The sequence below is a fragment of the Desmodus rotundus genome, chromosome 11, assembly GCF_022682495.2.
Source record: "Desmodus rotundus isolate HL8 chromosome 11, HLdesRot8A.1, whole genome shotgun sequence".
NCBI lineage: Eukaryota > Metazoa > Chordata > Mammalia > Chiroptera > Phyllostomidae > Desmodus > Desmodus rotundus.
The window spans coordinates 12749844-12764555 of record NC_071397.1 but is presented as its reverse complement, the minus strand read 5'-3'; the positions used below and the strand labels follow the sequence as shown (position 1 = coordinate 12764555).

The 14712-nt window shown below is 39.6% G+C and overlaps 1 protein-coding gene across 1 annotated transcript in view; it reads left to right on the top strand.

Annotated features, from left to right (window-relative positions):
* CYP39A1 (cytochrome P450 family 39 subfamily A member 1) overlaps positions 1-14712 on the top strand; it is a 55153-nt gene that overhangs the window by 1039 nt on the left and 39402 nt on the right. The window contains 3 exon segments of the mRNA XM_053914337.1: positions 2750-2843; positions 8116-8226; positions 12583-12673. Of these exon segments, the coding sequence (XP_053770312.1) occupies positions 2750-2843; positions 8116-8226; positions 12583-12673 (296 nt within the window).

Sequence of the window (14712 nt, the reverse complement as noted above, 5' to 3'; positions counted from 1 at the left end):
GCCAAAAGAACAGGAACACTTAAATTGTTTATGTTGCTGTGTTGTCCTTGCGAAAGGATATTCTTTCTTTTCTTTTGAGTGTAGCTAGGGGATTGCCTTGCTCCTCCTATCCTGGCCCACACAAGGAGCTATAATTCTTGCTAGTTTGATAGATGGGAAATATTATCTTTAAAAGAAATTCCCCTTTGTCTCCTATAGCCTTCCTTAGGCATATGATTTTGATAATGTTTAGGGAACCTTTTTATAAGCTTGGCTGAAAAGGTCAAGCAAGGTCACAAAGATTATTATGTTTTCTAAAAAGTTTATAGTTTCAGTTTTGGTCTATAGTTTACATTTTGGTCTGCGATCCACGTTGATTAATTTTTGTGTGTGTGGTATAGTAAGGGGTAAGATTCATTTTTATTCCCTGTCTGAACGTCCAACTGTTCCAGTATGATTTCTTGAAGGACTTTCCTTGCCTCACTGCATCACCTTTACAGCTTTCTTCATAAATTAGTTGACTGTATGTGCGTAGATCCAGTTCTAGCTTTTCTGTCCTAGTCCATTGACTTATATGACCACTCCTTTGTGAGCATTACACTGTCTCAAATACTATAGTTCTATAGTAAGTATTTAAATCAGGTAGTGAAAGTTCTCTACAATTTTTTTTTCTAATTGTCTTGACATTCAAGATTATTTCAATTTGAATTTTAATATAAATTTTAAACTTAGCTTGTCAATTTCTATTACAAAGACTGCTGGAATTATGATTGGAAGTTTGTTAAATTTATAGAAAAATTAGGGACAAATAGCTTTTTAACAATATTGTCTTCTAATGCCTGAATGCTGTATACTTTCCATTTATTTAGCTATCTAATTTCTTTCAGAAATATTGTGTAATTTTTGGCAGTGAAGTCTTGCCTGTGATTAATAATTACTTGCTTATGCATTTTATATTTTCGAGGCTATTGTAATTGTTTTCACTTTTGTTTTCTTCTTGTATCCTGCTGGCACATAAAAAAAATACTGTTTATTTTTGTATATTAACTCTGTATCCTGTGACATTGCTAAGTTCATTTATTAGTTCCAATAGTTATTTTGTAGATGTCTTGAGTTTTTAAACATAAGCACTATGTTCTGCAAAGAGATAAATTTATTTCCTTTTTTCCCATGATGTTTTTTCTCAGTAGGATCTCTAATACATTGTGCAATAAAAGTGGTGGAACTAGACAAGTGTGTATTGTGTTCAGTATTTCACCATTAAGTATGATGGTAACTATGGATACTTCAAAGGCGCCTATTTCAGTCCTGACCTTCAGCCCATACCCAGAATTCATCAGGAAAATCAATAGTGAGCTATTGTTTTTTCACTTTTGCACAACTCTCTCCTCGGTAGAGTTTTAGCCCATTGGGTTCTTATTGGTTCCCCATTTCTCTGTTGCTTTTAAAAATATGATCTTTGTAATTTATTCACCTTTTTCTTGTTGGCAGTGAGATCCTTGGCCCCCCTGGTTCTGCCACATCCTATGTAGAAATTTGCATTTGTTTTAAAACCTGCAAAGTATTCCCTGAACCATAGATCATTTAGGCAGTCACTTAATGATGGATATTTTTTCTCATATTTTGCTATTATAGATAATGTAGCAATAAATGTCATGTATGCATGTGCAAGTATATCTATAAATGATCAGTTTCAAAGTGTAAGTGCGTTTGTGATTTGGAGTGATACAGGAAAACTTCTTGAGTGTTTTAAAACTTCTGAGGTCACTTTGGCTCCTCTGTTAAAAACAGGGACATATGAGTAAAAGAAGGAAATTAATATAACGATTATTGTTAATAATTCAAGTTTAAGATCTTGGTGCCTTGGACAATGGTGATAGCAGTGGAAGTTTCAGACTGGATATATTTTTAAAGTGGAAGCAACAAAATGCATGTGAAAGAGTGAAAGGGCTCAAAAATGGCTCCAAGAAGTTTGGCTTGAGGAGCTAGAAAGTAGATTGCCATTACAGGGGCGAGAAGAACTCATTGGAAGGGAAGTCCAGCTTTAGATAAGGGAGAAGTTTGGGTGGAGATGTTGAGTTAGGTAGTTGGGTAACTGAATTTGGAGTTTGGGAAAGAGGTCCAGTTACACAAAGGGTTCATCAATCTCCTTGGCCTGTCTTCTATAGCTGTCATTTCCCTTGCCATTCTTTTCATGTTTATTTCTATTTTCTATTTTGCATTTTTCACATTTCTATCCCTCTTTTCCTTAGACTTTCTTTGTCTTCTTCTTTTTCTTTTTTTTCTTGAGGGTTGTATAGCCCCCCTTGTACTTCACGTAATTATTGTCATTTATTCAGAAATGCCCTTTTCCTCTCCTGAGTTCCTTCATTTCCTAATTTTCCTCTTTTGTCTGGCTATTTCTTCCATGGTTTCTTATAGTTCTGCTTTGTTTATTTTCTTTGCAGCTGCAATTACTACATTAATTTTTTAATTCACTACAATAATTTTGCATTTCAGTGTTTATGTACTCTAGCAAAACATTTTCAGTGAGTTTATCAGGAAATTCTCTTTTTAAAAAAGCATTTTTTTATGATGCTGAATTTTTCCCATTTGTTTAACCATATTTTAAAGAGTTGAGTTGTCTTTGACCAGGTGTCAGCAAAAGGTTTTGGTTGGAAGTAGTTGCTTTCCAGGTGTCTCAGGTTAAGTTTTCTGTCCTGAAAATATAGTGTTACTCCTGAAGTGCTTTCAAATTAATTTATATACATACTGTTTTTTTCTCACCTAGAAACTGGTCAAAATCCAAGAGGTGTCTTCTAGCATTTTTTGAGAAAAACATGCCAGATATAAAAACATACAAATCTGAAAGAGATAATTCCATGGTAAGTATACTTCTTTTTCTAAAATACATGAGATGACATTATTTAACTATGATTGTTAAATATATGTTTTCGATACCAATCAGGAGATTAGATAGCATTTTTGTGCCAGCATTGGTGTTAGACATATTTACATACCTTATTTTATTTTTATAGACTTGCAGTGGTCAGGTAGGTATTAATTCTGTTCTACAGAAGAAACACCTGAGTCTACAGTCCACTGAACAAAACAAAATTCCGAGGTTCTTCATTTATTCATGTATTATGCAGTTGTCTGTGTCAACAGGAACAGGTAGGAGTTATTTATGGCAAAGCAAGCAAGGAGAATAAAGCCCTACAAAATGGATGTCATTTTTTAAAAATAATTTTAATTGTTGTTCTATTACAGTTGTCCCCACTTCCCCCCATTGCTCTCCCCTGCCCTACTCACCCCGCTCTCCCACATTCCACCTCCCTCCCCCACCCCATTGTCCTTGTCCATGGGTCCTTTATACATGTTCCTTGACTTGACCCTTGCCCTTCTTCCCCTGTTATTCTCCTCCCTCCTTCCTTCTGGTCACTGTCAGTTTGTTGTTTTTTTTCTGTGTCTCTGGGTCTATTTTGCTCGCTTGTTTGTTTTGTTGATAAGGTTTCACTTATAAATGAGATCACATGTTATTTGTCTTCACTGCCTGGCTTACTTCACTTAGCATAATGCTCTCCAGTTCCACCCACGCTGTTGCGAAGGGTAGGAGCTCCTTCTTTCTTTCTGCTGCATAGTATCCCGTTGTGTAAATGTACCAGTTTTTTATTCTTCTTAAAATTTTATTATTATTTTTATTTTTAGAGATATGGGAAGGGAGGTAGAGAGAGAAATGTCAGTGTGTGGTTGCCTCTTGCGTGCCTCCTGTGGGAGACCTGTCCTGCAACGCAGGCACGTGCCCTGACTGGGAATCCAACCAGCAACCCTTTGGTTCACAGGCTGGCAGTCAATCCACTGAGCCACCCCAGCCAGGGCCACAGTGTTTTGTTCTTGATGCCACTAGATGTTTCTCTCTTCAAACACAAGGGAGTTGTATGGTATAATTATAGCTAAGCACCAGGATTCAGTGTCTTAACTGCCCTAGATCTGTGGTTCTTTAAGTGTGGTCCCCCCATCACCTGGAAACCATGCATTCAGAAACTGGGGTGGAGCCTGGCCACGTGTGGTTTAGTAAGCCTTCGGGTGGTTCCAATGCTTGCTAGTGAGTGGGCTGCAGCCCTGGCTGCTCACTTAGAATCTCTGAGAGCTGTTGAGAATGGCCTGATTCTCCAGACCCACCCTCAGACACTGAGATTCATTTGGTCTGAATGCCTGGGCCCAAGTCTGGTCCCCAGCTACAGGACCCTGGGTATGACACCGAATCTCTTGGCCTCAGCTTGGTCACCCACCTCAGAGTGGTGGGGATTAAATGAGCTATGTTTGGAAAGCACCTAGGACATAGTAAGGGCTACCTGAAAATTTATCACTGTTATTATCATTTTTTAAAAAAATCACCTAAGATCTTCTAATATTTAAAGATCACATCAAAAAGGTTTTGTTTGTTTTTAGTCAGTATAGCCCACATTACCACAAACAACTCTGCTTAACTCTGGAGAGGAGACAGCCTTAGGAAAAAAGGAATGCTTGAATGTGTAAGCATCTTCCTTCCCAATAAAGGGAATAGAAAGCTATCCTGGAAGGCCCTGTGTTGTTAACAAACTGTGTTTCAGCTAATGACTCTGTTGCACAAACAGACCCAGACAAACATCCTGTTTGCATTGTCTCCCAGGATGTAGGGGGAAGGCCGTGTGTGTAAAAGCTGCGCTCAGGTCCAGAATCCATGGACCTAGCAAAGGGTTTCGAATGCCTCCGCTAAAACTCCTATGTTCTTACTCTGAAGAAATGAGGCTTTTTAAATCAGAGCTACTTTAACTCCCTCTACGAATCAAGACAAATTTTATACTTTGCTGAAGCTCATCCAGTGTTTAAGACTTCGGGACAGAATTCAGTGTGAACATTCATGGGCAGTTTAACTTCGTTTTTGTATGTTTCGCTTCTGTTTCCCTCCAGAAGTTTTCTGTTTGATACCCACATTTTTTTTTAAATGTGGGCTAAGAAGAAATAAAAGATTCTGGTGTATTCTGCATAAGTAGATTTCAGTGGCCTACGTAAGCCCAGGACTGAAAGATGTTTTGTTTTTGTTGTTAATATTATACACCCATTTGTCACATCGTGAATATCAAATGTGATGTTTTCTTCCATGCGAGTCTAGATACACATTAAACAAGTATTTCCATTCACAGAATAGCATGCCAAAAGAGGGAAATACATCTATAGGATTTTTCATGAGATATAAACTTTGTGTTGTAACAGCTTCCATTGTAAATATGATAGAAACCAGCTTTAAATGAAATTTACACTTACACTATTTCAGTTCTGCTAATTCAGTATTATAAATTATAGTAACCATGAGGCACTGCTAATATTTATGGGTTGCTTACTCTAGGCCAGGCATAGTGTGACATATTTCACAAATTTTCACAACTTTTATACCCAGAAAACTGGAGATTATTGAAACCAGAAAGCTGGGGATTAGAGTGGTCAATCACTTTTGAAACATTACATGCCTTAGTAAGTAACAGCAACTGTCTCTCATTATATATATATTTTTTGATAGTGATTTAGTAGTTATTTTCTGTGTTGTAGCATCTGAAGCAGACCTACTGCCTTACGGTACAATGCTGTTCTCCTAAGCCTCATGCACGAGAGTCACAGCTGTGCCTCCGGTGGGGCAGTGGAGGGAGCGGCTGAGATGGGGGCTCTGGAGCCAGCGCCAGGCTCACAGGGTCTGCATCCCAGCCCCACCATCTACCAGAGACATGTCCCTGGCAAAGTCCCCTCGGTTAATTGTACTTCAGTCTCCTCAAATATAAAGTGGTGAATGTGATAGTATTTCCTTCTTGGAGCTGGGTGAGGATCAAATGGATTAAATACTTGTAAAGCACCTAAAGCAGTACTGGCCTTAGCAAGCAGCAACCAGACATTAACCACCGTTATTTCTATCCCCTAAACCTGAGTTATTTAAGAGTCTAAGTGCACAAGTAACTTAATGAAGATGCCATAGTGTCTGAATTTCTTCCTCATGATGGGGACCAGACATAGGCAAATCTGGGAAAACCGTTCAGTGAAGAAAATACCTTCATGGTATTTGTGTGATGGCCCGAGAGTAACTATAGCAGGTAAACTTCGATGGGGCCATAATCTGACCTGGCCATTTGTATTGTTTCTCTCTTTTCAAGTTAAAAGTCATGTTTCTGCACAGTTTTAGAGAATTACCGATTTATGATGCACTGGCCGGTCCTCTTTCTCTCCCATGGAATCTGCCTCACAGATGGGGGCAGGGTTTTCTCCTGAATGCTTCAAAGATCTGTTTCTTTTCCCAAGAGTAGAGGTTTATTTTTTTTTTTTTAAGTTACATTTGTCAAAATGGTAACTCATTTAATGCTCACAACAATCCTATTTTAAAGACAAAGAAACTGGGACACAAGGAGCTTAAAGTAACTTGTTCAAGATTACCCAGTTCTTAGAAAACCAAGCCAAGTTCTAGTTCCACATGCAAGAATCTTGGAAATTGCCATTTCATCCTAACAATGAGTAAAAATCTGAACAGACTAAATAATCAACAACTCTTGAGGGTTGGGTCCATAAGAGAGGGAGGATATGGGGCAAGCCACTGCCCCTAGACTGGAGAGACCAACAGGCAAATACCCGATACTTTGTTGAGGATTTATGCATCTATGTTTATGAGAGATACTGGTCTGTATTTTTCTTATAATGTCTTTGTCTGGTTTTGGTATTAGGGTAATGCCGGCCTCATACAATGAGTTAGGAAGTACTCCCTCCATTTCTATTCTCTGAAGGAGATTGTAGAGAACTGGTATAATTTCATTTTTAACTCTTTCATAGAATTTACCAGTGAACCCATCTGGGCCTGGTGCTTTCAGTTCTGGAAAGTTATTATTATAGATTCAATTTCTTTAATAGCTAGGGGCCTAATTAGATCATCCGTTTCTTCTTGTGAGAGTTTTGGCAGATTGTGTCTGTCAAGGAAGCAGTCCATTTCATCTAGATTACCACATTTGTGGGCAAGGAGTTGCTGAAAGTATTCCTTTATCATCTTCTTAATTTTCATGGGCTCTATCATGATGTCCCCTCCTTCATTTCTGGTATTGGTCATTTGTATTGTTTCTCTCTTTTTTTCTCTCTCTGAGCCTGGCTGGAGGCTTGTTGATTCATTGATCTTTTTAAAGAACCAGCTGTTGATTTCATTGGCTTTCTCTATTGATTTCCTATTTTCAGTTTCACTGATTTCTGCTTGATTTTTTCTTTATTTTCTTCTGCCTACTTTGGGTTTAATTTATTTCTCTAAATGACTTCAGAACGTTCTTCTTTTCTATTATATCCATGAATGCTATAAATTTCCTCCTAAGCAATTCATATAGAGTATTTTCACTGCCCTGACAATCCTCTGTGCTCTGCCTATTCATTCTTGGCCACAAAACACACCTTAATAAATTTGAAAAAGTAGAAGTCACATAATACTTACCTTAAGAACACAATGTAACTAAACTAGAAATCAGTAACACAAAGAAAAATACCAAAACATGGGGATATTAAACAATACACTTCTAAATTACTCATGGGTCAAAGAAGAAATTTTAGGAGAAATTAAAAGTATTTTCAAAGAAATGAAAATGAAAACACAACCTACCAAATTCGGGGATGTAGCAAAAGCAGGGCACATAGCAACTTTAGTCACGATTGTCGAAACTTGGAAGTAACCAAGGTACCTTTCAGAATGTGAATGGTTATGATGACGGATATATGTCATTATAGCTCTGTCCAAACCCATACCAAGGGTGGCCTAAGGCCACCTTGGTCTTAGTACACTGCTGAGTGATGTTGGTAATGGGGAGGGCTGTGCATGTGTGAGGTACTCAACCTTATTGTAAACCTAAACACAGGTAAAATCCAAAAAAAACCTAAGGCAGATTTTGAAGCAATTGTAGTAAGGGAGTTGAGCTCTGGAATCCCTACTCCTGATTAATGTGGAAGGAGTAAGTATGTGAATCCCTTAGCATGCCTCAAACTGCAAGCCTGGAAGTGGCAGAAATGATACCTATTGGATTAAAGAAAAACGTGTGGTCTTTTGTCTGTGAACACCAGTCTCTGTCACATAGCTGTGGTTTGACAATATGTATTTCTTTGAAACAGACACTAACGCAGGCCTTGCTGGATGTCATAGAGACAAATGGGCAAAGTCCAGATTATGGGCTTCTGCTACTTTGGGCTTCTTTGTCCAGTGCCTTCCCTGGAAGTATGTTAGTGAGGTAAGAGTTACATTCCTGTATATACACTTTCAATACCCCCTCCCCTTTTTTTTTAACTTCTTACGGGGAAGAAAAAGATTGCAATGGAGTTGTTTGTGGGATAGAAAAAGAAAACAACATCCAGTGAAATCTGGTAAGATCACAGAGGAGGCAAAGCAGACGTTTGCAGCGACCCTGTGTCTGAAATGCAGCGCGTCACAGGCGAAGGGAGCAGCTTGCACTCTGGGGGCAGTTGTGACAACACTTGCTCACGGAGCACTGTCTCTGCCGGGCAGTGTGCCTAGTGTTGGTGCCGCAGAGGTGAGTAAGGCCGGGCCCCTACCTTTTACTGGGGAGAGAGTAAGTAACTGGGTAGTTTCAGAGAGAATTGGGCTTGAATCCAGATGTCCCAGTCACAGCTGTCGAATCTCACGAAGGTAATTAAAACTCTGAGCCTCCATTTCCTTATCGGTAAAAAGGGGATAAGAAACTCCTAGTGAGGTCCTAGGACGTGGGCACTTACTCACAGTAACTCTCATTTCTCTGCAAGGTTGTCATGAGGCTTTGAGGTAAGCCTGTCTGATACCTGGTCTTCCCCTGTCCCTTCCCCTTCTGTGCCCATTCTGTTTGCGTAACCTGGCATCTCCGTCCTGTAAGCTTCCGCGTGAATGCAGCTGGTGACACTGGAACTCGCAATACTTCTAAAGAGACTGGAGACTTTGTAACTTTTTTAAAAAGCTGTCATGAACTAGATTAAAACCTTGAGATTTGTCTGCCACTTCTGTTCGAAGCGCACCGGTTTCCTGGGTCAGGGGGATTTCACATTAGCCTGAGATACACTTGGACAGTATCTAAGAAATTAAAGGGTGGCCTTTTTCATATATTTGTTTTCTACTTAACAGGAACACTCAAGTCATCTCTAATGATAAACTTGGGCACTTCTTTCTTTTTCTTCTAACAAAGAGAAATAAGATGTGTTACTATTATTTATATCTCTTTTCTCTTATGCAGGTCAGGGTTGTTAAAAGCTTTCTAAAATACTAATATTTTAGTTTCCTTTAACCTGATTTAAGACTTATGGGGTAAAGAGCAGAAATAGAAATTCCAGCCTCTCTGCCCAAATGTGTATCAACTACTAAAATATATAAAACAGTTTAATCAATCCTTTCCCCCTTTTTATGTCCCACTAATATTAATCTCCGACCTTTCCTTACACAATTTTCTTGGAAACTGATTAAGCGATGGCAAAATTAAAAAGCAAACATCAAAACAACTCCCAAAGCAGCAACAGAACAGCCACTCCTGTCCCAGGATTAATTTCCAGAACCCGCTAGAGAGGTGCCCCGGAAGAAAGGGACACAAAGCCCCATTGAACTGACACAGGGGACGTCAGTTCTTTGGAATTTGTTCCTGGCACTGGTCTGAAAGGATTTAAATCATTAATTTCAGAAAGGAAGTGTCTGATGATTAGTCAAAGTTCCATCTCGCTGACTTGTTAGCACTTCCAAGAGGCAGCTGGTGGGTGGGCAGTGACCCTGGAGAAGCTTTAGGTCAGGTCCAAAGCCAAGTCCCAGTGCTGGGTGACAGTGGGCCAATTGTTTAACCTCTCTGAGCCTCCGAGTCCTCATCTATAACATAGGGTTAATGAGATCTACCTCAAAGGATAGTTGGGAGGATTATACTGGTAACAAATGGAAAGTGGCTAACAGCCCACGGCACAAAGTAGGTGCTCAGTAAAGGTTAGCTTTCTTCTGTTATGAAAGTAAAGCCATGGTTTCCATCAGTCATTGTTTCCCATGGACCACTCGTAATCAACTGCTCTGGCCTCCAAACCTTGGCCATTCCAGGGTAGGAGCGGCTACTGCTGTCCCGGTTTCTGTGATCTCCCATCACTGCCCAGGATGCTGCTGGAAATCCTGCCAGAAGTATAGGTGGTGGGGCTGACATTTCTTGGTACCCACATCATCCTCTTAGCTTTTGTCCACGGCCCATGGGACTCAGAGTTCAAGCATCAGAGAGGCTTGGTGCAGGCCGCTGGGAGGCTCCGTTACCACCTAGGTGAACTTCGGTGGACTGGCCCCAGAGAGTAACCATGATTTATGAAATTGTTTCTATGTTAGCACCACTTCCAAGTTCCAAGAAATTTCTGACTGCCAAATGAACTTTTTAAGAACATTTTGCATCTAATCTCAGAACTGACATTTCCTCTTTTATATCTGCTTCCCAGAAGCTCTTCCTAAACACTTTCACTGGTGGCCCTCACACCCTGCCCCACACCCTCCCACCGTCAGCTCCCACGGCAGGTGTTGTCTGTGCACCCAGCCCCTCTCTGTGTGGCTCCTTTTCCATCTCACACCCCCAGCTGGATGCGGAAGTTCTGCGGGCAGGAATTCTCTCTTACACAGATTTGTGTGTACCGTGATTGGTCAGAGACTATCTAATATATTATAGAGACTCCATCAATGTTTGTTAAATCTTTTCTTTGAATGAATGAATAATGCTGAAGAACACGCTCAGTGCACCTTCTATGACACAGCAAGGCGGAGCTTTTCTCCCTGCCTCCTCTGACCTTGGTTCTTGCCGGTCCCAAACAATGGGAGGGCGGGGTAGTGGCTGCTTCCGAAGTTCACTGAGCCATGTGGCCCTTCCCCTCTTTGCCAGCCTTCACCATGTACTTGACCAATTGGGCTAATGTTAATTGGTACTTTTGGGAGCACTTTTTAAGTCCTTTCCTACATATGTGTGAACAAAGACTTCAAGGTCACTTCTTATTTGTTGATTCAGTGTTGCATATAAGCGTCTTGCTTTTTGCTCTCTTTTACATGCCTTTTTTTAAAAAAAATGTAATTTTGTTTTCTAAAGTAGAGAATAAAGATTTTAGAAGCAAAATCTGTTTTTAAAAAGCATTAAAATGATAACTAGCACCATTGTAGTTATATGTAGCTTAGTCAGATTCCTTGTGTGTGTTATAAAAATAAGTATTACCCAAATTTAGTGGATCTCTAAAACTAATTAAGCACATAAAACTTCAGACCCCTCTTTTGCTTCCTCAAAATCTATGTACGACCACTAAGATTTCCCCCCCCAGCATGATCTCCGAGTCTTTAAACGAGGTGAATTGCTTGTGGAGTCATTAATGATTAATTACAGTAATTCAGTACTTCCATCTATAGGAAACAGTAGAAAGGGCCTGAACGGGGAGCTCTCTGAGCATCGTACTTCTACTGTAAAAATATACTCGATGATCTCTAGGGTAATCCTTTCTTAATATGGCAAATGCCGCAGAAAGCGGGTCTTTGACTGTAGTGATTCGGGTTTACTACAATTACTCCCTCACTGTCTGTTCCCGTCACAGAGAGGAAGCCACTGAAGCAGTACTGAACTTGGCTGAGTTGAAGCAATCCCGTCACACAATTGCTTTTCCTCTTTTGACCACAGAGGGGAGTACTGGTACCAAAAGTTACTTTGCAAAAGGGGCGAGAAGGCTTAAACAAGGAAGTGTTGTCTGAGTCACTTTGGGGCTAGTTTTCCCAGATGAAATGTCTTTCATAATATGTGTTTACTCACACACACAAAAAAGAAAGAAAACAAAATTCGAATTTCTTTTAGTGATTTTATATAGGTTTCCTTTATTGTGAAATCTAAAAAGAGAAGTAGAAACATGTACCCGAGTTAAGGGAAAGCTGATTTTTGAAATGTAGTTCATTTTGTCATACTATATTGAGGAAAGATTGGAAGTGCTTTACTTTGGTCCGGAGGGAGAACCGCAAGGGTGCCACGTCAGTGATGCCCTGTGAGCCTTTGAGCGCCTTATTGTGTTCGAGGGGGCGTGAAAAGACCCTGTTTTTGTTACCGAGTCCTCTCATAATTTGGTTTTGAGATTTTAGGTGTAATTTCTATGACTTATTTAAAATGGCCATGTTTCATTTGCAGAATATATGATTTGAAAATTCCTATGTATTTCAAGGAAATTAAATCTTGAAAAATATTTTTGTTTTGGATTTGGATGAACATTCTTCAGTGGCATAATTTCTTGTTTCTAAATATTTACTGTATGCCTATGTGATATTTTATATTGTATATTAGTAAAAAAAATCCCACTTTTTGCATTTTTAGTGAAGATAGATTAATCTACATAAATAATATAGTGAAACTGGTGAGAATAAAATTATGAATTGAACCTCCTAGAGATAAATAACATCTCTTGCTCATAAAATGTAGGTGTTTTCAAAGATGCTCTTTACTAACATGTTTTTACGTTTAATTTAACCATTATCATTATTTCTTTTAAGTGCTTGAGCCTGATGCTAAGTGTGCTTTTGCTTACTTTCAGATAAAGTTGTATTTTTTGACATGTGTTTTTCTTTTTAAGACTGCGTTTTGGACGCTTGAATTTACCCTCTCTCAGCCCAGCATCCACAAGACCGGTATGGAAGGCGTGTCATCCGTGTTTGGCATAGCAGGTACTAAACCTGAATTAAATTGCATAATTGAAGAAACATCTAATAATGTGTGCTGGTTGTATGTCACAGGCAAATTCCAATGCCTATAATTCTGTAGAAATTCAATATAGTCCAGAGTTGAACATACTGGTAATCTTGTTATGTTTTAGGATATGCATGGATCAGGTAAAGTCCTAGAATTTAATGACTGTCAAGGGTTTTAGAGGTCATCTTGCCTAACTCCCTTACTTTCCAAACGATGACGAATGCTAAGGAGATGGTGACTTGCCTAACTTCCCTACATGAACATAAATATTTAACGTGCAGGGTTTTTTCTGCTGATCTCTTGGCCCCTTACCTCAACTGAGCTACAAGTCCATAGCTTTGGAATTCAGGATTCCCCACATTTGATAAAAAGTAATATGGTCCATGTTGCATATACTACGTAACAGTACTAGTGGGGTAGGGAGATTAGGTAACATTTTACCACCAAAGGAATTATTAAAGTTACTGTTGTTAGAGATTTGGGGGGATAAAACCACAGATAGGGATTGCTGCCTTTCCCGTTCTGGTTCAGATTTTAAGCTCCTTCCTTGTCATTTGTTTTAAAAAGCAGAAGTAACCTTGAACGAAGAAGGATAAGCTACTTGCCTATTCAGCATAATTGACCTGTTTGGGGAGTAGATTTTTTAAAAACCTTAATTAATATGTCAAATTATGTATTCTTAACTTTGGGGGGAGTGAAGGAAACAATATAAGAGTAGGACAAAAAGTATGATGACAGCAAACACTTATCCTTCCCCACTTCATGATGCCTGAAAACATCTTATTTGGAATTTTTAATTTATTTTCAACTGCTTCTTACTTAGTTAAACCGAAAAGCAAATTGGCTAGACCAACGCGAGTACCTGAGCCATACTGTTCTGAGCCTGGAGTGGAAACGGGCAGATAGATGCCTGGTCTCACCTCCCAGAAACCGGGAGCATTAGAACCACTGGGGCCAGCAATGGTAACGAGTGAGACGTGGAGGCGCTGCGGCGCGTCTGAGAGAAGACTGCCTCTGTGGGGCCACGCCTGCAAAGCCAGTGGGACCCTGCCTGCCTGCGTGTCCTTGATTGTCCCCAAGTCTCCCTTCCCATTCCCTTTCTAGAACCTTCTGGCTGAGGGCTCCACCAATTCTTGGTCTTTAGAAAATAAACAGGTACAGATGGGAGCTGTGGGAATAATGTGGGAAATCTGACTCCAAGGCCACAACTATTACTTTCATCTAAATTTCCGCAGTCTGAATCTTGAGCTTTTGAACACGGTTTTAAAATGTTTTCTCTTTCTCCATGTTCTGGTTTATTTTTAAAACCTATTGTTCTCCTCTGGCAGAAAATTGCTCCTTCAAATTGTAGTACCAGTGTAATAACTATGTTTATATCAGTGCTTTCAGTATGTAAGGCTTGTAGAATTGAAAAACGTTTGTAAAAAGTTTGTCAACCATTTCTTGCCCTGCTTCTACAGAAGCAATTCAGGTCAATGCAGGTAGTAGCTCAGGAATTTAGATGCTGTGTGCAAGAGGACACCACGGATCTTTGAAGGATGATACGAGGAAGATACCCATATGTCCATCTGCATAAGGATCTTGTCAAAAAAGAGCATTAGAGTGCGTGGAACAAAAATCTGAGTCAGTACGGCAATTTTTCCATTTTTATGCTCTTTTTCGTTTTTTAAAGATTTTATTTATTTATTTTTAGAGAGAGGGGAAGGGAGGGAGACAGAGGGGGAGAGAAGTATCACTGTGTGGTTGCCTATCACGTGCCCCTTACTGGTAACCTGGCCTACAACCCAGGCATGTGTCCTGACTGGGAATAGAACTGGCAACCCTTTGCTTTGCAGGCCCACGCTCAATCCACTGACCTACACCAGCCAGAGCAGATTTGTAAATTATAACATGTGATTTCAATAGCCTGTCATAGCCTCAAAAACCACAGTGCAAGAACTGAGATGAGATTTCCTGGGTTTAAATCCAATCTGCCACACCTACTAATGGTATATCCTTGTTTAAGTTACCAAAT